This window comes from Pimephales promelas, chromosome 14 (assembly GCF_988280905.1).
Source record: "Pimephales promelas chromosome 14, fPimPro1.hap1.1, whole genome shotgun sequence".
Classification (NCBI taxonomy): domain Eukaryota; kingdom Metazoa; phylum Chordata; class Actinopteri; order Cypriniformes; family Leuciscidae; genus Pimephales; species Pimephales promelas.
In genome coordinates, this window is record NC_142782.1 from 17084392 (window position 1) to 17109418 (window position 25027).

General features: G+C 36.2%; 1 protein-coding gene across 6 annotated transcripts in view; it reads left to right on the forward strand.

Moving 5' to 3' along the window:
* The first annotated feature begins 2640 nt into the window (after positions 1-2640).
* Positions 2641-25027, forward strand: part of gapvd1 (GTPase activating protein and VPS9 domains 1) — a 43390-nt gene continuing 21003 nt past the window's right edge. For 5 of the 6 annotated variants that reach the window (XM_039681225.2, XM_089119531.1, XM_039681250.2 and 2 more), the window contains exons 1-7: positions 2642-2832; positions 17494-17698; positions 19487-19754; positions 21021-21596; positions 22483-22569; positions 22931-23065; positions 24327-24519. In XM_039681225.2, the coding sequence (XP_039537159.2) occupies positions 17511-17698; positions 19487-19754; positions 21021-21596; positions 22483-22569; positions 22931-23065; positions 24327-24519 (1447 nt within the window). In that variant the 5' untranslated portion in view covers positions 2642-2832; positions 17494-17510. Of the gene's footprint in view, positions 2833-17493; positions 17699-19486; positions 19755-21020; positions 21597-22482; positions 22570-22930; positions 23066-24326; positions 24520-25027 lie in introns of all 6 variants that reach the window. The other variant, XM_089119532.1, reaches the window with a different exon arrangement.

Genomic DNA, 25027 nt, shown 5'->3' on the forward strand with positions numbered 1-25027 from the left:
GCCGGTCCATCCCGTGAATTTGCCGACCCGTGGCTCCACCTCGCCAGACTGTTTAAATTTTATGAATTTTATGAAATTTTCTTAAATGTTAAATGAAGCAACATAGTAAAAAGATGAAAATGACTCGATTTTGCTTTCAATTTCTTTTACATTCTCCAAGGTATAACTTTAACATTTTTTTCATAACTCCATGTAGCATGTATCTGTACATAAATGTAAGTACTGTGGCAATAATGCAATGTTTAGAAAATCTACTCTTGTACTCTTAATACTCAAGTACTTTTAAAAACAAGTACTTCAGTACTTTTACTTAAGTAGACATCTGACTGTAGTACTTGTACTTGTACTTGAGTAAAATTTAGCAAGGGGCGTATATGTACTTTTACTCAAGTAATAAAGCTGTAAACTCTGTCTGCCTCTGACAGCTGCGGTAGAGAGCTGAGGACCACAATGTTCTCTTTGGTGCTATTCCGTGTTGTTTGTCCATGGAATTATTGAAGACAACCAATAAAAATCCTACTAAATGAATCTCAAAGAAAAAAGGAAGTGAATATGTATAATGCTGATTATTAAGACAAAATATTCAGGATGCGGAATGGATTAAATTAAACTCTCTCAATCTTTTTATTTTATCACCTGTGGGCTGTAATGTATCACATTTCATCACTGTAAAAAAGTTTCTACATTACATTTTTAAGTACAATCACCTTGGATGTTTGAAGGCAGCAACCTTCTTGGAACGGTTGGAATGGTCCATCTTGGAACGGATAAAAAAATGTTGGATCCTGCAACCTACCTGACAACCTCGAATAGGGGGGCCATTCGAGGTTGTCAGGTGGGCTGCAGGATCCAACATTTTTTTATCCGACATGTTTGTAGCTGCAGCTGTGGTAACTAGAGCACATAGATATATACACTAGATGTCGCTTGGCTACGGCAGTTCATTAGAACGAATGCGTCAATAGAGCCGCCATCTTGGAACAGATGAACCCCTCCACTTTAATGCATCAGTGTCAATGTAGACAAAGGTCTAATGGAAATAAAATCACCATAAATCATAATGAAATCATCATTTTTTTTTTGGTTGGTTCCAACGGTCAGGCATGTATTTATCATAGATGAAAAAATGTAATTTAAAAAAAAAAAAAATTCTTCCTAGTTTTCATTAATTTGAACATCATACACAGCACAAAAGTCCGCCACCATCAATTAATTCGAAGTAAAGGCAGAGATAGGAGCGTTACCTAGCTACTTCCTATGACAAGACCCCTGTTCCAAGATGAGAGCGGTTTTTGATGCATGCAACCCCAAGGTGACGTCTAGTGTATGTCTATGACTAGAGCAGAGCTGGCAACCAAGATGCGGCAACACTACGGACTTCGTGATTGGTAGATAGGTGGAGGGTGGAGCATCAGACCAAAACACAACATCACCAACATCAACATCAGTTGAGGGCTGCAACTTCACCTTTTAAATGACAATATCCTGGCTGGACTACTGTTGTCAGTGATAAGTAGGCTGAACATAATTTCTTAATGTCTAGAGTGACATATCAGGGTCATTTTATGATTATTTGAAATACATTTTTTACATACAGCTCCTTTAAGTCAGTTAAACTTAAAACACGAGTTGAATCTTGTATAACTTATAAAAAAAGTTATTTAGTATTTATATGTAGTTATTTTGACGAGTTAAAGCAAAGTAAAAAAAAATATATTTTGTCAAAACTTATTGATCATATGTCCTTTTTACAGTGCACAGAATGATTTTTGTTACTGAACTAACAAAATAAATATATCTCTTGCAGGATCCTAATCTATGTATTTTAGTTATGTCAAACTGTATTAATCAAATGAACAGTAAGGCATAATGTTCTGAAAAGAAATTACAATAAGATTTAAATTGGTAAAATGTTATTTTGCTGTTTATGATTTTCAAAGTTGTATCAAACACATAAGCTTATAATAATTTTGATTTTATTAATTTGTTTACATTCACTTTGAACGTGTCATATATAGCCTAAATTACATTATCTATGCACATGATTGGATGTATTTTGTCATATTGTCAGAAATAAAGAAATTAACGCTATTCATCTGTATTGTATTTGTATTTGCATTTGCATATATATATTTGCAGTTCCTGTGTTCGTTGCATTAATTTATTTTAAATTATGCATTTCAATTACAAAGTTTCTATTCAAATTCTTCTTATTATACATACACAGATTTATATCTGTGCAATTGCAATTGCTACATACCCTCTGCAATGTGAGAGCAATTATTGTTATTATTGCAACATCAACAAAGAAAAATATAACCACATACACATTTTCCGCAACACACCATAAAAGAGTGCATATCTTCGATTGTTCCATAATCACATGCTGGTAGCGACACCTGCTGATCAAACAATTTATTATCCAAAATACATTTGTCAATTTAATGTTCTCATTGAATCTCGAGGTCTCAGCCAATCCTTAACCCTCTAAATTAGTTAAATGTATAAATATTTTAATTTTAAAATATAACAGAGATGGAAAACCCACTGTAAATACAAAACAAAAAACACACAATAAAAAAGTTCCATACGCTGCAGGTCTGCGAAAGTTTGAATTGCGCATGCGCACGGTGCGCGTCCCCGTTTGATGACAGCTGTGCGCTGTGGCTGTTGCTAAAGGGAGGAGAAAATCTTACGACGGAGGACTTTTTTTTATCTCTTTCATTCGCAGTTAGGACCTTTGGGGGACTGTAACGAGAACTCAACTGTAAAACCGACCCGTACCAGTCGCTTCTGAATTTAAAACGTCATACCCAGCCGTCAAATTAGTCGGTAAGTCTGTTGTAACGTTACGCTGTCTCGAGCTGGTTAATGTGACACTTTAGCGAACTGAGCGTTAGCTGCTTGTTGGCCTGCTTGTCTCGGTCATGTTGTCACTTTTTGTTTTTTAACCCCGTTTTTTGCCAAATTAAGCTTTCAGGAACATATTTCGATATCTTGGCATATTAATACCCGAATGTAGATTTCTAAGCGAGGTGTTTCATTTAACGTTAACGTTATTGAAGCGCTATAATGATTCTTTTGCTTTTGGTCGCTGACTCACAGACTCTTGCAGCTTTTGTTTTTGTCATGCACTTCTCATTGGCAGTCATGCTGGTGTGTTAATGCCAGCTGCAGTGTTTTATTTGACAGTGTAATGCCCTAAGTGGTTTGAATAATTCCCTTTCAATGTGAATCGCACATGCATTTGCAGCTTTTGTTCTGTTGTCACTCACTTTATTAGGTCTCGCGCTGCTAACGTTATATCTCTGTGTTTACAGATGGCTCTTATGTGACTGACGTTATAGACATTTCCCATTGCGATCAAAATATTATTGTGAAAAATTATTTTCTGTGATGATGGATGACAAATGCTCAGCCATGCACATCTAGGACCCTCTGAATTCAAGGGTTTTCATACTGGGCCACTTATTTCCAAACAGTCATTTGTCTGGAGATATTATAAGTGACCTACAACCCCTAAAGGTAGGTTTAGTTAGCACATAAATTTGGCGTTAGCATATTAAAATGATAAAATGTAAGAAAAATAACCCTTAATTTAAAACAAATGATAAAATAAAAAGAAAAAAAAAATAATGAAATTGGCTGGAACAGGAGTGGAAACTGATGTGATTTAACTGTTATTCAGACCAGCAGCACTATGTGAGTTTGATGTTGCTTTTTACAACAGTTCATTCAGCAAGAAGTTTATATTAAGTTTGTTATATACAGACATTGCCCAGTTTGTATATTTCTAAATGCCGTCATGGATTTCATCCCACATTTTTTTTAAATTCATGTTATATATCTTATTATGAACAATTCATCCGTGCATGTTTAATTTTGTAATATGTAATTGCCATAACTTGATCTTCTAGTGAAAATTACAGACTTTTCTCTAGTGTTATGCAGCACTTTAGTCCTTTTCACTTTTCATTTTGTCCCTCCACAATTGACTGGAAGATCACATTCATTTTGAGTGCAATACCAATGTCAAAATCCCTTCAACATTTGATGCATTGAACCAAGTCACCCCCTATATTTCTTTCTTTTTTGATAATCCTTATCACTTGGATGTGATAAGTCACAGTACAGAAGAAAATATCTGTTGCTACGTCCATTTCATTGCAACTTTAACTGGCTATGGAAATCGTCCCAAAAAGATTTAAATTGGTTTTTGGGTAATTTCAGGCGAGGGAAACCGTGATCCATACGGCTTTCTTGCTCAAACACGCGCTGCCGGTCTTGTATTTTTTAGACAACTGCCAAATCCTAAAATGCTCTCGTTTTCTAATCAGTCAGCTGTGTGGCTGGCACATTACGGACTGCTTTTCTGATCTGGTTCATCCCCCAACTGTTCGGCTGTCCTTATGTAGCCTCGTATTGAGGGTATGAAGCTTCTCACATTGTATCTCCTCAACACATGCCAAAGCTGTGATATTTAGTTAGCAGTGCTCTTTGAGTAGCACACTGGAGCTTATTTGATGCATTATCTATTTTAGTGGGGCTTATCTCAACACCTTCTTTCACTATTTTCTTGAAAGCTTAAAAAATAAGGATGTTTCATGATGCCAATTTACTCCTACCTCTGCCAAATGTCCTTATGTTGAAGTTCTATGTCCTGACGAACCATCTCCGCGTTAATGGGAGGTTTTAACTGACTGCAGTTTTCTGTCATGTGACTGAATGTACAAACTGTTGAGGTGACGCTGAGGTCAAGCAGGATGTGTTTTCAGCAGGGTCAGGAGTTAGGAAGTGTGAATCTCCAGTCCAGATAGTGTGTGTGTGTGTGTGTGTGTGTGTGTGTGAGAGAGAGAGAGAGAGAGAGAGAGAGAGAGAGAGAGAGAGAGAGAGAGAGAGCACTGACACCTATAGTAATTTTAGAGGGGCCCTGAGCATATTTTTCTTGGCGCCTTGCTATTGGTATTTGGCAAAAATGTGAAAACTGACAATTCATGAAAATCATGTTCTTGTAAACATTTAGGAGGATGTGATTCAGCTTCTGAGATTTATTTCAGTTCTTTCAGTTGTTTATTTCAGTTTGGTGCAATGCTTCCAGAACGTATAATTTTTTTATTTATGATGACTTAGAGCTGCTTGATTTGGATAAATTGAGAATCTAGGGCTACCCTCGTCTAAAGATTTTTCTATACGACTTGTAGTCGTTCATTTAATCAAATAGTCGACCGTCGACTTTAGCATCGGCAAACTTAATAATTATGAATTTGTCTTGAAAATACAGAAAGAGACTGTCTAAACATTTTAATAATTTATTGATCGTGTTTTCTGTCTTTTTGGCTGCAGAAATTAGGCCTTGGCTAATTCAATGAATGCTGACTCCTCATCTCCGTAGTAGTGGACACGTCTAACTGCCTATGCCCGTTTCACCTATTACATATTCTGAGAATATTTTCCATTTGAAATGGTTTATTTAAAAGTATCCTAGATATTTCAAGCTTTCTACAGATATTATTATCATATCTGTGAGACAAGTATTGAGTTTTAGTTCGTTTATTGATGTGACTGAGACCAAGATGGCTAAAAGTGCATCCTGATTGTATTTATTATTTTACAAATGCACATTTTGTTGTTATTAGGTGCGTTTCCATTACAGATTTGCGCAAAACTTTTGCATTTAAAAAAAAAAAAAATTTTTTTTCCGAAATGTTGATTAAAATCTATTGCGAAATGACACCGTTTCCATTTACCGATGTTATGCGACTAAAACTTATTTTTTTTCCTCTCGCGATAAGTCATTCCAAAAATCATTGCAACGGACGTTGGTAGATAATTATAGCCTATATCACAGCCACTGCCTTAGACATTATTATTATTACTGGAAGGAGACGTGGTGTGTGTTATCCTAGCATTAATGTCATTGGCAGGGATAGGGAAATACCCTAAATACTGCGAACGACACGTAGGTGTTTGTGATTGTGATTGTGGCATTTCTTTGAGGTTTAGAATTCAGTATTCCTGTAATTATTGTTTATTTTTTATGAACTTATACTGTCCAAATGCTCAGCGTACTTTTGTGTCCATTTGTTTTTCTTTTTTTAATTTTGCAAAATGAAAAATGAATGGTTTAAAAAGCAAAGTTGAACATCAAAATTATAATTTAAACTGTATGGTGTCGATTTTCAGATTTTTGTTTGACTTTTGGCCCATGTATTAAACATTTAAAGGATTCACAAATTAATATGAAAAAAAAAAAAATATAGCCTAGATTACGCTGGTTTTCTAAGGCCAAATTAGAACTGTTTTTCCCACCGTGCTGAATTAGAAGAGCCATGAGCTATATGAACCACATCTGTATCTGGAACCACAGCCTACAGAAAGTTGAGTTATAGGTTAATGGTTATAAATGTGTCTTGCGCTTATAGGGCTTAGTTCAAAGAGATAATGAAACCGCGCCTGATTGTTTTGTTTTATTTTACAAAAGCACAATGTTTTCTTTTGTGAGTTTGCGCAAATAAAATCAGTTGCAAATAATGTGTTATATTTTTGTATGACCAGAAATGATAAGAGTATTTTAAGTTGTTTCCACTGTTGATAAGAAAATGCCCCCGCTTCCGTGCCATACAGTGTACAATTCGCACAAACACTTGGATATGTGTCAAAATCTTATGTTTATTTGTAATAATCTTAGCCCTGTATTATTATGGTCTAACATGTATTATGAAGGACAATTGACGAATTGCTTTCTAAATATGTAGCCTAATAAATATTAACGATAATGATAAGAATGTTACAATGCGATAAACAAGAGTTTTTGTGAAATCGACGTGTTTCCGTTGTGCGTATTTTCAATTCACAATTTCAGTTTGCACAATTTTAAGGGTAATGTAAACGCGGCTATTTTTAGGTTACAGAAATAAACAGTTTCCCTTACAGTTTGATGGCACCGGCACCTGTATGTCATGCAGTAAGTAAGTGACAATTTCGTCAACTCTTGTCCATCAGCAGTCCTTATTGTTGAGCCCTGCATTTTGATCTTGAGTCAAATCTCTTTACTTGCCGTTTGTAAGCCCCTTCATTTCATTTATGTTGGGTGCTTGAGAGACCATGCTATGAATTTTTTTTTTTACCTGTAACTTCAACTAACCACTGGTGAGTGAAATCATACAATTTACGAGCCATTTGCTAATTATTTGTTAGTCATCTAGCGTGAAATCTGGTCACGGGAGTGATTTACTTGCAGTGTAGAGGGTTGAATAGACAACTAAACAAAATCATATGTAATTTATTAGAGGTTCTGACAAAATTATAGTCTTTTTAAAAAATAGGATTTTTTTTAAGCATTTGGAATGGGGAATTTGAAATTGCATACTTCCATAGTATTTGTAGGCAAAAAACATATTATATTGTATGAAACAGGATGTGACTAAAGAAGTATGTCTGAAAAACAAAGTATGTAAATTCTGAAGTGTGCATACAATATAGACACTTCACTATCCCAAGGGAGAGGATTTGTGAATGGCAGTGAAGCAACATAACTGGAGTAAGATTGTGTGGGTGTTTGAATTGAGGATGTGATCATTTGACGACTAATCTTTATGATGACTTTAAATAAGGATGCACCTATTGAAAATTCTGTCCGATACAGATATGTAATAATTATTTTAAATGGCTGATAACCAATAAATGACTGATATAGCCTTTCAGAAAAAAAAAAAAAAAAAAAACAGATTGTCAAGTAATTGGTGCAACTTTGTTTTTTTCTTGATGGTAATTTATTAACGTTTTCTTGATGGTAATTTACTTTTACTGGATTTAATATGGCACTTGTATGCTAAAATAAACATTAAAAATAGTAAAATGTATTTAATGAATGCCCACTTCAGAAAAAACGAAACAAAAAACATTTAAACAGTCTTAGGGGAGTGGGATATTTGCTTTAGGCTATTTATTTAATTTTGAGGAATCATTTGTTGGCCTCCTCTTTCTGTACACGACCACATTTTTCAGATCTGTCAACAACTTCTCTATCTTCAATGCAAGAAGTTTGATGACTGTTTCTGAGAGCCACTTGAATTTGTAATTCTCAGGAGGCTTATGTTATCTGTGTGTGAACTTCTGTTTGTTTTGATTGGTCACTTGGTTATTGGCAGGCATGCTATGTTTGGCTCGCTATTCCATCAACAGTCAATTTTTCTGAGGTGTAATTTTGTTTCCATGTAATGGAATGCACAGGTGTTTCATAGATCCTTGATGTTTGGTGATTTTTTTTTTTTTAATTGTGAAATCTCAAAGATGACTGCTAAACTGCATGTGGTTGTTATTTTATCTCCGAATTCTTGCCAAGGTACTCAACTTGCTTGGTACACTATTTCTTTGAACCACAGAGATATAGTTTCTCATTCTGAGCAGAGCAAAAGCATCCTGGATTGGAGACATTTCCGCACAGTACTCCCACACTCATGTACACTAGTCTGGTGCAATGAAATAGATTTCTCAGAAAGACTTTGTGCTTGGTAATGGGATTTTCAGTGGTCAGTTAGATACCAGTAGAAGCGGGAAAAATGCAGATCTGAACACCTTAAAAAGGCTTTCAGTAGAGCTCCACTGACCAAGTGTTATCTCTTTGCGTGCACATTTATGTAGTTGTAAATGGAAATGTGGTTTGGGTGCTTGGCCACCGAAAGAGTATCCCACTCCACATCACATCCCCTGCTAGACACGTTAGCTGCATCCACTTCTTAGATGTCTCTTGGTGCTCATAATTGACATGAAATTGAAAATTGTATGCTTCCACTCTGGATTTCTCATCTGCTCAGTCACTACATCCATCCACAACACTGTCCATTGCAGAGTCAGACTGCATTCGTTGCTGAATCCTGAATGTGTGGGTAATTTTTCTCATGAGTGGTTTGGTCTGGTGCATTGTAGTAAACAGATTTGAAAGTGCGTAATGTTGCATCCAGCCTGTGATTCATATCCCACAGAGCTCCTTAATGCTGTGCTTTAAGGGCACTGAGAGCACTGATTCAACCAGATGCAAAGAGGAAGAAGAAATGAAAAACGGATCCTTGTTAAGGCACCAACCTAACCTGAGAGTTACATTTTGAATACCAGTGTTAATCATGTCAATACTGTAATGTTATTTGTAATGTAACCTAACAGTTTTTTTTTTTGTGTGTGTGTGTCATTGATTTACAACTTTGGATTGTTACAGTGTACTCGTTTCTGGTGCTCAGGTACTCAAAAGTAATAATTTTATTATGTTATATACAAAAAAGTAATTGTTGACTAATTATTTTAATCAGCAAGGACACATTAAAGGGGTGATAAACTGAGAAATAAAATTTTCCTAAGAGGTCGTCATCATATTCATAGAATATCCTTTAAGTTTCAGAACTGATAACGTCCTTGTTAGTCCAATAAAAGGTTTTATTGACACCAACCTCTGCAAACGAATCGTTTTTCAAAGTGGGGAACTATGACGTTAAAGAGGATTAAACACCACCCGCGCAGAAGATCAACGTCGACATCAACACAGCCGGTTAAGCCCCGCCCACCGATTCACGCATTAAATGCATAGCCAAATAACATAGATGCCTACCTCGTGATGACAAACCGGATCTATTTACCGAGCAATAAACATGCCGTTTACAAAATATTGTGCAGTGCCTGGTTGTGGAAGAAGACAGTTGCTACACAAGCTTCCTCTGGATTCCAATAGGACTGCATGGATAAACTTTATTTTTAATGATGTTCCAGCTGATGAGGGTAAAACATTGTCCGTTTGTTCCCTACATTTTACTGAGGATTGTTTTGTAAACAAGACTGGATTTGCAGACCGATTAAGAGTAAAGAACGGTGCTGTGCCGTCTATTTTGGATCCGAAAGGAATGGTGCAACACACGGACTCTGGGTCGAACATGTATGGGCGCGAATTATTCCGGTTGCCATTTTACAACATTGGAAGTTTTCAAAACAATTTTCCCCACGTCCACTGACCAGTAAGTTGAAACTCATTATAATTTACAAACTGTTATCCGCTCATTGCAGTGGGCGTTTACTTCCGGGTCTTCAATGCGAGCGTTTTTCAGCTAGGCTCAAAACTAGGGTAGAAATTAGCCTATTACTTATTCATTTTGATGTTTTTGAATGTAAAAATAACACAGTCTCATCCCAAGAAGTCGTATAACTGACGTCTTGGGACGTCTTTTGACCATACGTCAATATCCGCCTTTTTAGGGCCCCCTTAAATGTCGGTAGATGACGATCCCGGGCCGTCATACAACTGACGCTTTACCTTTAACGTCAGTTAGGTGACGGGGTAAGTTTAGGGTTAGGTTTAGGTCTGGAATAGAGTTAGGATCTGATAACTTCATCTACCGACGTTTAAGGGGGCCCTAAAAAGGCGGATATTGACGTATGGTCAAAAGATGTTATATGACGTCTTGGGATGAGACTGCGCTGGTAAAAACCAAGCGAATGTCATAAGTTGACCTCAGAAAACAATATAGAATTTTTTAAAAAGCCAGTTCATGACCCCTTTAATAATAAAAAGTGATCTAAATTTAAAAAAAAAAAAATATTTCTATTACAAATAAATGCTGTTCTTTTGAACATTCTCAGAGTATCTTCCCACATTATATTAAATAATTTAGGGTTGCACGATTAATCACAATTTACATGAAATCATACTTAAACTGATTTGGCTTATTGCGATTATAAAATCACAAAGGCTGCGATTATTATTTTATTTATTTATGCACAGCTTGTCTTTGATTTACGGCTCTAAATGCTGCTCCATCTAAAAGCACTGTGAGTTTGAGTCACTTATTACGTGTATTTGAGAAAGCAAACATAAGCATTTATGAACCTCTTGTCCAACAAATGACAACAGTCTTCTGTTTATATAATGAATGATGATGGGGGTTTTTATCCCCGATAGGGATTTCCTGGAATGATGTGTGTTATCTACTTCTGCCGCCAGGCATATTTGGCGTGTCTGCGTGAGACGCCTCTGGCGTTCAGAAGAGCAGCATTTACTACCGATCAGCAGCACTGCACTAACAAGCTGCGCATTAAAGAGATACTCCACTTTTTTGGAAATAGGCTCATCCCTAGCCAAGAGTGTGTAACATTGTCATTGTTTCTCTAACATAACCAACACATTTCTCCCCACATGGCAAACCCATAATACAGCGAGGGTAAAAAGTAAAAGTTTAGCTGGCTAAATATGAGCTGTTACTGTGGCTGAGCTGGTTAAAGCGTAAAGCCTTGTTTAAACTCGACGCATCTGCATGAGTCCAAAGGTGCGTGCGGCAAAAATGACATGATTGTAACAGTGCGCGCCTCCACATCCCCTAGACACCATTTACTAAACACACAACAGGCTTTTCTTCTCTAATTTTGTAAACTCTTTGTAATCGACTTAAAATTCTTCCAAGATCGACGGGTTGAATCCTGTAACATACTGTTTTACGGTCAATGACAAGAGTACTAGTGATCTGTAACTGCATTTGAGTGTGATTGATATGATTGTACTGAAATATCAGTTAGTACCCCCAAATAATTTATTGGTATATGTACTTGGCTTTTAAAAAAAGTTATCTGTACATCCCTACTTTAGCCCCCTGGGCTATTTTCTTGAATACGTTTTGACATTTTGTTCTCTTGCATAAGAATACACTAAGCGCACATCCATCTCTCTCTCTCCATTCCTCCTCAGAGTGACTGAGTCTGCTTTACCTGATCAAATTCTGTCAGATCTAATCCAAATGCTGCTCTTGAGAACAGAGGAACTGAAAAAAGGACCTTCCTCCTGTTCCCAATGCTTTTAGAAAGTGTGCCTTTCTCTGTGTTGCTAAAAACAGCATCGGCTGCAGTCCAAAACCTGAAAAAAGTGTAAGTAGACTAATCTTTGGGTTTGAGATGCTTGTGAATTTATTGCTGCTGACGTTGAGTCAGAGGATTGCAGTGTGTTTTATCCTAATGCTTACCACCAGACAAACATCCCTGGGATGTAGAAACACTGCTGCATACAAGCTTATTCATCTCAGCCTGTGTCCTTTTGTGTAAACGTTTCACATGATGTGAAACGTTTACATTTTTCATAGATCCATTGATGCTTTGTTAATATTTTTGATCATCGAAATAGGGCGACTGCGTCTAGAAAATATTCTTGGCTGCTTCAACTACATGTACCAGAAATTTGACAGTGCAAGAAAAGCAGCATGCTTGTTAAAATGCCTCTCTTTATTTCTCTGTGGTCCAGTCAGTGTATACTTTCCCTCTGCATGGCTGCAGATATTTTGTCTAATAAGTTTAGTGTCAGAAAAATGGGGCAATTTTGATGATAGATATTTGGAAACCTTTACTTTCTTTTCTTTTTGCACAATTAAATAAATAATTCTTACATTTTTTTTTTACTGGTTTAAAATGGTTTACGATATGCATCAACATATTATTTAACAAAAATCCTGACCTTGGTTGGTGGTCTTCAGTTCACGGTTCTTGACGTGTGTCCATGAGACTCAATTAGCGCATTCACTCCGTCTCGCCCAGAAAAAGCACACAAATTGTGAGAATTCAAGATTAAAAAAAAAAAAAAAAAAACATAACACAAAGAAATACAATCCATACCTTCTTCTCTGAGGTCCATAAAAGAAAGAAGTGCGTATGGGATTAGAACACCAGGCTTGGTTATTTACTTCATTTTAATCTATCCCTAAACTGTTCCAAACTGTTGAAATATAAATAAGAGATACCATTACTCTCTTTAAAACATAGTTCAAAATAGATTATTTATTTCATCTTGCTATCTAATGCCTGCTTCAGATTACACAATTTTAGCCTGATTTTGGCACAATCCATTTGACGTAGTGTGTCGTGGGGATTCGTAAACGACTACGGGCATCGGGAAGCAAGATTCGATCGTATCATCTCGTATAGTGTGTCAAAGTAGGCGACAACCTACGTCGCGTCTGCGATGCTTCACGACATCACGAAAAAAACCTCGCATGTTTATTTATTTTTTTTAATGGTTGTCCATGATGGTTCCGTCACATGTACGTATGAGGTTGACCAATATGACCACAGAAGCTTTTCTGTACACAACTTTCAAAAATGGTGAAACAATAGAGAGACGATGATGCTAACTTTAAAACTAAAAGTAAAAATATATAAGAAAACAATATTTTACCTCAAGTTCTCTTTGGAGGATTGACAGCCCGTACTGTCCTCTTCGAGCAATACAGGAACGTGTCCATTGTGGGATTTTTCCTGAACACAGGACAGCCAATACAACACTCACGCTTCATCCATAGATTGTTTACGTTCGTTTCCGGGAAGTCACTCGCTACTAGTTTCGCCTTCTTGATGACATCACTCGCGCTGTTAAAGACGGCATGCGATGACTGGTCAGGAAGCAACATGTAGTCTGACATGTGTCTGGTCCACGACACGACAAGATTTTAGGAGACAAAATCACGTAATCTGACACAGTGACTATCGTAACACACACACACACAAAAAAAATTATGTAATCTGAACCAAGCATAAGCAGCAGCAATTTGTGGTTAATTTACTTATTTATTTATTTATTTATTTATTTATTTATGGAAAAATGTCCATCCCTCTCAATGTTTCTGTAGTATACTGGAGATTAGCCTAAATTCTAAAATATCTTTGTTATAAAGCATTTTTAGAAATATCTTTTCATATAAAAGTTTGTCGGTAAGAATGTTTTTGAAAGAATTTCAAAAACAGAAAAATAAAACAAAAAAAGTAATATTGCAAAACATTTTTTTTTTTCAAAAGAGCAGCATTCATTTGAAATTGTATTATAAATATCTTTAATGTCTCATTTATTAAAAAAAACAAAAACATCTTACCGACCCAAAACTTTTGATTTGGTAATGTACATAAAAGTATTTTGCTACCATATGGCCAACTAAGCTAAGTTTAGATTTTTAGAAAAAGTAGACCTAGTTGTTTGCTTTGTTTCAAAGTTTTTCTTTGGTAAGCTTATTTAATGCTTACTCAGTGTAACATAGCACATACCTTTGCTATTTATAAGCCTATTGACACTTACAGTAAAGCACAAAATCCATTACAGCTACCTTAAACTTTCTCAGAATAGAAATAGAAAGTAAGTGAATGGGAGTCCTTTTCCTTTGCCCCCAAGGCTAAATCTTCACATACCTCTGCATTCAACCACAAAACACAGTGAGTGCAGTGATGTGTTTTATTTGGCTGGATGACAAGAGGTTGAGCTGAATCAGGAGTGAGTGGTAAGAGGCCTCTGCGGATGTACTGATATTCCGCTCTGTGTATTTTTGGGCTGCTATACGGATGCGCAGGGGCCCGGCTCAATCGAGGGCATCTCGGGGCTGCTCTTCATCCCACGTTCTCCTGTTTAACTGCTTTACAAAGACCTCTTTGTGCCTCAGGAACGGTCCATGAAATTATTCGAATTTTCTGCATTTTCTCTTGTTTGAATATTTGCATGTGCTTTCCTATTGTCTACGTCCCTCCATGTGAGAAAGCGAAGGCGACTAATGTGATTTACATAATGATTTTTGGCCATTCATAAAACAAACTGCCTGCAGGTTTGTCTGGTAATCTCAAAATCTACTACTACGCTACTATGCGCAAAATATTTTTTACAGCATTTATTAGACTTTGTTAATGTCATTTAATGCATTATGTCAACAAATGAGACCTTATTGTAAAGTCTTACCATTTAAATTTGAGTAATTTTGTTATGTGCTTTAGTCTTTTTTGTTCAGCTTTACTGAAATTGAATTAAAAGTAGTAGTCATATTTTAGTACTTATTTCAGTTAGTTGCCAAGGCTACATTTCTGCTTATCTAGTTCTATGTCATTTTCCATTTATCAGAAACAATTTTTAATAGTTTTAGTTAACAACACTGATTGATTTACATATTTATTTTTTATGGTTCTGGAACACTGAACCATAAAAAATGATTGGTTGGTCCTGCTGTATTATCTTGAGCTTATTTGCTGGGTAACTGACTGGATATTATTTTTCACTTATATGTGATGGATTTTGTATTTCAGTAACATTAGAAATGTAGTTTGAACTGGGCCCTAAAATACATTGGTGACCAAAAGCAAATTGCATGCAAAAGGCACGTCTTTGTTTTTTTCTGAACAGTTTGAACAGGCTGGTACAAATGGTGAAGGATATGGTCAGCATTTTATGTGGTCTTTGCGTTGTTAGTCATTATGTTAGTGCATGATTTAACAGTGGATTATTAGTGGATTTAATTGTAAAGTCCTTAATACTCTTAGCTGCATTAGTGTACCAATAGAATGATTTTGGTCAAAGATTATGGCAGAGATTGTGCATGGCATCAGTTTTGCACACAAAACTAATAAGCAGAAATGATGCATTACATGCCTTGCTTCTTTTTACGGCAGTTTCATGGGGTTAAATGAAACGCATCAAAGCTAAGTGCGTAGTTGCCATTGCTGTGTGCTGACTCTGGGTTAAAAAGGTGAAGTAATTAAAAAATGCTTTACTTCAGCATGCCCTTTGGACCTTATAAAATTTGTGCAATTTTCTTATGCTGTAAGCCCGTGTTTATAGTCTCAAGTTCCCTGTACGAAAATTGCTCTATTCTCTCCTGTCGCAGAGGAAATAGAGCAGTCTTCCTGTTTAAGCCTGATTGTTTGTTTTGCACAGTTGGATTTGTGCTATTCAGCAGCTCTGTTTATTGACTTTCTCTCTAGTGATCTGATTTTACTTTCTTAATAGGTCTCACGTGCTTTTTGTCCTATAAGGTATGTGTAATATTTAGACGTGACTGTGAGGTCCAGCTGTTATAATGGGGGTGTATTACTGAATCCTTGTTGGAACAAGTTAGAGTTAGATGTTGTAGTGACGCTACACTCCAAAGGAACCAAGCTTGCTGAAGGATAAATACTTCTGCTTACTTCCCAAAAGTAATTAAACCTCTCATTCCATTCTGATTTACTGTAATGACCGGTATGACGTAGGGCTGGGCACTACAGTATATCGAGTCTGTACGATATATCAATTTTTTTTTTATAAATGATATAGGACGAGGCAATACTATTTATATCGTTATACAATAGTTTGAAAATACGAGTGTATTTGAAATATTGGGGAGGACATGGAGTGAGTTGCTGTGGGGAAAGTGCACACCGGTAATCCAGTCATGAGTCATGCCTTGTATTTTATCCTCCAAATAGAAAAAGTAAAAAAAATATATATAGGGAAATGGACCGTGCATCTCCATTCAGCCAAAATATGAATGAGATATGATTTTTTTTTTTTGGTCCATATCACCCAGTCCTAGTGTGTGACAGATCCACACAATATTTGGCATTGTTCGGCCCGAGATCCTTGGCCAAAATACCTTTGTGTAATGTGAATGAAAATTTCCTGTCCATCCATCATACTTTTGCATTAGACATGCATTTTAACATACTAGTCTACCTCTTATCCAAATGTTTCATCACACTTTAAATTAGAGTCCAATAGTCACTATTAACTATTACTTTTTGCCTCAATAAACTCCTAATAACTGCTTATTAGTAGTTAGTAAGGTAGTTGTTAAGTTTTAGGTATTTGGGTAGGATTAATGGATGTAGACAATGGTTATGTGATACTAAGTACTAATAAACAGCCTAAATCCTTGTAATATGCGTCCTAATAAGCACCTAGGTAATAGTGAGAATTGGACCCTAAACTAAAGGTTGACTTTCGTTTACAAAAAAAACCTGCAAACTGTTAAACACAGTTTACTGAAAACTAGACATGTCAGGTTACATTTTAATTGAATACATAATGACATATTGAGAGAACTGTCTGTGGAAACTTTTATCCAGGTCAATGCAAAATGTCTAGTAGATTTATTCTAATCAACGTGATTTATTTTGTCTTGAACAACAGACAAATTTAATTCAGCTGACTAGAATAACTGCACTAGACTGACTGTTCTTCTGTCACTCACAGCCTCTTTTTTTATTATTATTCATGTCTAATTAATTATGGCATCTGCTCCAACTGAAGTCTATTGTGTTTTGATCAGTATTGTCTCGGAACTCCTTTGAAAACAGTTCCTCAAGTTTATGTCAGTTTCCCATCGGGGTGGGTGGTAAAACCAAAAAACTCATGGTATGAGTAATTTCTTTTTATCATGGTAAATCTGTGTGTGAAGAAAAATGTGTCCCAAAAGTACATTGATGCATAACTTATTTTTTGTGAAGTAATGTTCATAAATAAAGTTCTGTATCTCATTTTATTTTCTTTGTTTTATATTTATTACTGTACATGAATTAGAAATCTGTCATCAGATCAAATGCAGCCTCGCATTACGTAATTCTTGAGTTAACAAAATACTCAAGAGTAATATAAATATGTCTGCTAGCATGGTTTATACTGCTCAGATTTGTTACTCATAGTTTGCCCATCTCTTGTATTGAATTTACATTTCTGTCTATCTGCAGCGCCGTGGCTGAGCTGAATGATGGTGAAGCCAGACATTCATACTCTGGCCCACCACCTGAAGCAGGAACGGCTGTACGTGGCATCAGAGAAGCAGCTCATCCAGCGCCTCAACAATGAAGTGCTCAAGACAGCAGAGAGGCTTTACCGCGCAGCCTGGATTGCCAAACAACAAAGGATCAACCTCGACCGCCTCATCCTAACCAGGTGACTTGCACTGTGCACTCCAGACCAGTAAAACCAGGCGACTTTCCTTGTGATTTTCTTTCATGACTCATTACCTGCTTAACAGAACTGGAAGAATCATTATGATCACATTGCAGATTATCTCTGTGGTAGGTGGCTGGGGAAAGAGCCAAATTAGTGTTCTGGCTTGGTTAAGTTCTGACATCTCATACTTTCTTTTATGTCTTTCTTCATTTTAGACTTAGTTAGGAAAAGTTTTGTCATCTTGTACTCACCCTAATGTTGTTCCTGTATGAACCTGTATGAGTTTATTCCTATGAGGAACAGAAAAAATGAAATGAAGAATGTTCATAAAACATAAAACAGCTTGGTTTTCCATTCACTTTCATTATATGTAAGAGAGGGGCCTGTACATTCTCTAGTAGTTTTACTTTTGTGTTACATGGATGATACAGTTTTGGTTTGGAAAATCATGAGGGTGAGTAAATGATGACTCTTCAAAAAAAAAAAAAAAAGGTGCTGAGCAGATGAATTTAAAAAAAGAAATTATTGATTTTTAGTTGTTTAGTTTATTTTTATGCTGACTGGCAATAAGGACTGCTCAATGGCCCAGGGCTAGTGTGAAAGTCGCTCGGGACACTTGATGGACATGTCAATTGCTATTGCCGTGAAAGTTTATCATTTGCACATTTTTATGCCTTTCCATTTTAAATATGTCAGTGCAAGAAGGCACTCTATGCAGAGTTGTGAGAGGAGTGTTGCGCGTGCGCACACCTAGAAAGCCGCATCTCAGTCAGTGCGGGAATACTGAATTGAGTTCTCTTTCATGTCGTCTTGCACTTGAACAGACAAATTCAAGATTCAAAATGTTCATCTTGGAGAGTATCAGTAAACCTGTTCATCTTGGAGAGTATCCTCATAAACAGTCAGTTATGTCTTTAAGTCCCCCTGAAGTCAATACATTTCTTCAGGTCTTTAAATAGCTCGTATGTAACTGTTCACCCTTTTATCATTTAGTGTACACAGATCCAGGAGTATGCTAATTTATTAACCAATGTTGCTTGCTGCTTGTGAATTTGCACATGGTTTGTCTTATAGCATATCAAAAACACCAAGGGAGCATAGTGTGTATTTATATAGACACAAAATTATACACAGTGCACCCACATATACTGTATTATGTAAACACAAACCTTTATTTTGGATGCGATTAATCGCTTGACAGCCCTAATTGTATTTATTTGTGATATTGCTCATAATCTGATTTGTTCTCATTTTATTACCGACCGTTTGCTTTTCTTCAAAAATATTATACATTTATATTTGTTATGCTAGTTGTTTTTGCTGTGGTATCAAATTGGAATGTAAAATTTCACTGGCATATGCAATTTGGTGTTATAACCTTATTTATTAATGTTGCATGGTTCAAACTTAATGAAAACAATAACTACTATAATTTAATTATTTATTTATTTTGGTGGTGGGGCCAGTTAAAGTTTTGACACGGGAAGTAAAAATTGTAACCACTGGCCAGTAGAAATAACTGCCCAGTGCTACCATCTATAGTAAGTTGCAGCACACTATCAAATTATTAAATCTCTAGTCTTGAAGGCTAGTAAGTCCAACATTCAAGGTAGTTCAGATTGGCCCCTTTTCAGTGGGGATTTTGTAAATCAACCAGCAGATAGTATCTAGATATTTCTGAAATGCATTTGCACATTCATTCCAATGCATCTCCAGGGTGATCAGATTTAATTACGTGGTTTTCTGCAATCCACTTGTCTGAATGTGTGTCTCTCTCCTTTCCAGTGTGGAGGCTTCTCCTGCGGAATGCTGTCAACATGCCAAGTTTCTGGAGGACACACAGTTTGTGGATGGTTATAAGACACTCGGCTTTCAGGAGAGCATCTATGGGGAGTTCTTGGGCCGGTTGAGGGAGAACCCACGATTGGTGGCATCCTGTCTGGTGGCAGGAGAGAGACTCAATCATGAGCACACGCAGGGGGTCATACACACTGTCTTCACCTCACTCTATGGCAACTGCATCATGCAAGAGGATGAAAGCTACCTACTGCAGGTACATTGGATGTATTTAGTAATATAAATCTGCAGGTGTACCAAAGCATGTTTTTTTAGTTCAAGTTAATACAATTTGTTTATTTTTACTAGTCATTAGCCATTACTTTTTATTATAGTATGTATGTGTGTGTACTAGTGTTGTCAAAAAACTCGGTACTTCGGTACCAAGTCGGTACTAAAAAAAAAAATGTTACGGTACCAGCTTTTCTAGGTACCGAGTACCAGGTTAATCCAGTTCTGTTCTAGACGCGATGTCTGAAACGTGCACAGTTGCGTCCTCTTCATAACGCTGATATGGCTCTCTCTCTCTGAATCCACTTGTTGAAACGAAAGGAGGAAAGAGCCACATATGGAAATATTTTGGATTAGGCTAATGTCACGTTGCCATAAGAGGCCGATTACATGCAAATTCGCAATTTCAAATATAGGCGCGAGGCAAGCGCGCTCCTAATAAAAACTCGTTGGCGTTGCATAGCAACGACAGACGCCGCGTGAGAGCAAGCGCTTTGGAAAGAATAAGCACGCGCAAAAATATAATTAAAAAACACGCGCGACATGTGAACGGCCTCTAAAGTGCTTTCAGGGTAGTTTTACGAGTACATGAGCACAGTAGTATCTACCCGACACCAGAGTACTATGGTATTAGTATTGTCATTTAATGTCAATGCCAGTTCTAGGCGTATTCTTGCCTTTATAACTCAGCAGGTTTAAAAAGCCTTTTTAAAATTAAATATGAATGCAGTTTTAGATTAATAAAAGGACAGTCAAGTCAAATAAAACATGTTTTATGGTAATGCTACAAAGATACCATTCATAAACATTACTTAGTTATCAACACATTGAGTGAACAATATATTTTTACAACATTAATTAATGTTTGAAAATGTTATTTATTACAAACACCTGATTGTTCATGTTTGTTCACTTAATTCATTGTGCATTAAATAAATAATGGATTAAAACTTTACAAACAACTTTAAAAATGTGTTAGTGTATACTATTGTTTATTTTAGGTCATTTTATCTAATCTTTTTCTAAAGTGTTTATAATACAAATGTACAGTTTCCATACTTGTAACCGTGATAAACACTTAAATATATGTAAATTTAAACTAAGCTTTGGTACCGAAATTGGTACCGAGAACCGTGAATTTTAACTGGTATCGGTACCGAATACTGAAATTTTGGTACCGTGACAACACTAGTGTGTACAGTATTTATGTACATATATATATTTGTATTTATATGTTGTTTGTTTGTTACAGGTGCTGCGTTATTTGGTGGAATTTGAACTAAAGGAGAGTGACAACCCTCGCCGCCTGTTACGACGAGGCACGTGTGCCTTCAGCATCCTCTTCAAACTCTTCTCCGAGGGCCTGTATTCTGCTAAGCTTTTTCTCACTGCAACCCTTCATGAGCCTATCATGCAACTGCTGGTGGAGGACGAGGACCATCTAGAGACAGATCCATCCAAACTGATAGAGCGCTTTACCCCGATCCAGCAGGAGCGCCTATTTGGGGAGAAAGGCACAGATGAGTACCGCAGAAAAGTTCAGGCAGAGGTGGAGGCCAATGAGGCCAAGCTTGTGACCCTGGTCAATACCTTTATCGGCTACCTGAAGCAGAACACCTACTGCTTCCCACAGAGTCTGCGTTGGATTGTGTCTCAGATGTATAAGACACTGGCACGGGTGGAGAGGTTAGAGGTCGGGGAGGTGAGGACGATGTGCACCGACTTGCTGCTCACCTGCTTCATCTGTCCAGCCATTGTCAACCCTGAACAGTACGGCATCATCTCAGATGCACCCATCAATGAGGTGGCTCGTTTCAACCTAATGCAGGTAGAGGATAAGAGTGTCGCATCATTATAAGTATATTACAGAACAACTTTAATGTATTTACTTTGACTGCCATTAGTTAGTTAAAATTCTGACCGTGTAACAGTAATACAGATAAGCATATCCACTTTCACAACAACTGATTTTGAGTGGTATTTAGATAATATTATGGTATAAAAGCACACTACCATGTTTTTATTTATTTAGACACCACTGTGAAAAAAAATGATTTGTTTGTGAATGGATAATGGATAATTCAGATTTTCTGAAAGTTATTACTTGCAGTTCAGTGAGGCAGATGCTAATTCTATTATCTGCCCGGGCAGATTCGCATCAGTGATGATGTTGGGAGTCTTTTTGACAAAATAATTAAAATAACCAAATTATAAGAATCATTTGATTTTGATTTACACTGCTTTCATCATGGTATTACAAAACAACTGTAATCTCTTTAATGAGTGTAACTGTTTCCAACAATAATAAGAAATGTTTCTTGAGCACCAAATCAGCATATTAGACACTAGAGACTGGAGTAATGATGCTGAAAATTCAGCTGTCATCACAGGAATTAATTATGTTTTAAAAATTTTAAATTGAAAACAGTTATTTTAGATTATAATCATATTTTACAATGTTACTGTTATTACTGTACTTTTGATTAAATAAATGCAGCTGTGGTGAGCATTAGAGACTTCTTTCAAAAACATAATAAATCTTACTGACTTTTTTTTTTTCGTAGAGACTGTAGATTCAGTGACAGTGCAAGAAACACTGTATTACCTTTTTTTCTAGAATAAAATGCTTGTTCTAGCACAGATATTTAGTGTTATTTATGTCTGTCAGTGTTATGAATGTATTTGGAACAATAACATCTAATTTGATGATTTAGGTGGGGCAGTTATTACAACAATTAGCCATGTCTGATGCAGATGATGGAGATCCTCGACGTAAAAGCAGTTTATTAAAGTTTGATAAGGTAAGAATCCCAACATTATAAAGCTTCCTTGTCTCTGATTCTGAAACTACATCTATTTAGCGTATTGCATATTAGCCAGTTTACATTATAATAGGGACAAAATAAATTTCAGTTGTCGAAACCAACACCAGGGAAATTCTATGAATCCATTCCTTTATATTCCTTTATTTTAAAGTTAAGTCACTGTTTAACAAAAGTCATCTGGGTATTCCACATACAGAAGATTAACGTACTACACACACAGTATACATTGTGCATGTTACACAGAGTAGTGCTACATAATCAGAAAACAATAAATGGTTCATTAACAAAGTCTTTTTTTGTGATTGACTCATTGAAGTTTGCTTTTTGGTCTTTTCAGACGTGTGTTGCTGCCTTTTTGGATGTCGTCATTGGTGGAAGAGCTGTCGAGACTCCACCCATGTCGTCAATGAATTTACTGGAGGGCCTCTCACGGACTGTGGTTTTCATGACTCAAAATCAGCTTTTAGCTCTGGTATGTAATAAAGAAAGAGACGTGTGGAAGGAAGTTAACGTCAGCTGACTGTTATGATTTCATCTTCAAAAGTACAAATGAGCTAAATGGGCTGTTCACATGGTTGCAATGAAATGATATCCCTCTGAAATATGGTCTGCAGTTTTGTAACAAGTTGCACTATGACTTATATGAGACTTATGCAGTTTCACATCCTTTTCTTGGCTAAAATTCTTTGCTTCAAAAAAGTTTTAGAATATTTTTTCAACAGCTGTGTTCAGATAAATCTTTTTAGGTTAGCAGACATAGGTAATGTAATCCTAAACATTGTCATATTCACAAACTAGTCCACCTTCAGTAAATTACGACAGGGGATTTTAATTTGATACAATTATAATGATACTAAATTTGATACTAAAATGAATGCATTTCTCCTGATCTGCATGTTAATAAGCACACACAAACATTAACACTAAGGATTGCTGTGGACAGTAGGACTGTGACTAGTTTATGATAATGATATGGAAATAAATCAAATAATTTATTGACCTCCTAAAGTCACTTTTTTTAGTGTCAATTACAAAGATATTAGATTATTGTAGCAGATTAGTAAAGCATTGAATTTTCTTTTATGTAATTTTGATGTGCAATAATGTACAGTTAATTTAAGTAATCGGTGTCATGTAAATCATTTAACATGCAAAATCACTTGTTTTAATTTATTTGACAGCCCTAATCAAAACACATCTCAGTACTTTTACTCTACTTTTACAAGAGACTCAATCAATGAAATATGAATTGTTCTGTTGTTTTAAAAGAAGGTGAAGTAGACAGGCCCAAACTCGCCACTTCAATACAGCTGTAACAGTCATGCTTCATACCTTTACAGTCACAATGCCTAAACTCTTCCTGCCCAACCCTGCCAAGAGCCAATCACCCTCCATTTCCCTGGTTTTCTTCTCAGCATGAGCAGCAAGATGTTCATCATCACACTGTCATTTACAGAGCCAATTAGCCCGGCTCCTATGTTGTTATTGCATTAGACTCACTGTTTGAAATTCACTAATGATGATCGCTGAATAATGAGGCCCACCTGCATTAATTACCAGCACTGATTAAGAGTGAGTTAAAAAATTACTTGAAGACATAAAGAAAGCTCACTGTACATATTTGTAGGCCTTATTTCACAGGATTTTGACATAAATAAATGATAGGATATGATTTACAGTGATTGTTTGGTAGCAAAGCAAAAAAGTGTCTTAAACTTGATTTCTGTCTTCAGGTGGACTTTGTGCGTAGTGTCACTGCTGGTGATCAGCTCAGAGAAGAAGAGCACCTGGCTCTGGAAACCCTACTAGCCAATGTACCTCAGTCCCGCACGACAAAGAGCAACAGCCTGGAGCTCACGCCCTCTAACACGCCCCAGCTCTCTCCAGCTACCACACCCGCCAACAAGAAGAACAGACTTCCCATTGGTATTCCTTCTACATTAACTTTACTGTACATTGGTTGCTGCAAATGTTTTGGAGACTAACCCTCTGGTTACAGAAAAGGCAGTCCACTATAATCTGATTCACTCTTCTTAGCTGGTTCTTTTAATTAATTGTTTAGAAAGAATTGAATTATTTCACTGAATCAACATTTGAGTCGATAATTGAACTATACTGTAAATATGATTTACTTTCAGTGATGTTCATATTGAAAGCAAGTTTTGTGTATTTAAAGATGTGAAACTAAAATCGGAAACTGGTTGTTCATATGACAGTTTGTTGGAAGATACACACTTGGTTTTGGTTATAAATTAAATGGTATAATAAAAACATTGTTATTATCAATAATGCAGTTTATATAATGATACATGATATAATGGGTTTCTGTAACAAATAATATTATTAATAATTATTTGTTTTTTTATAATAATAATAATATTTTTTGGGTCATAATCCCATGCGTTCTTCACAGAGAAGGCAATCTCAAAATAAG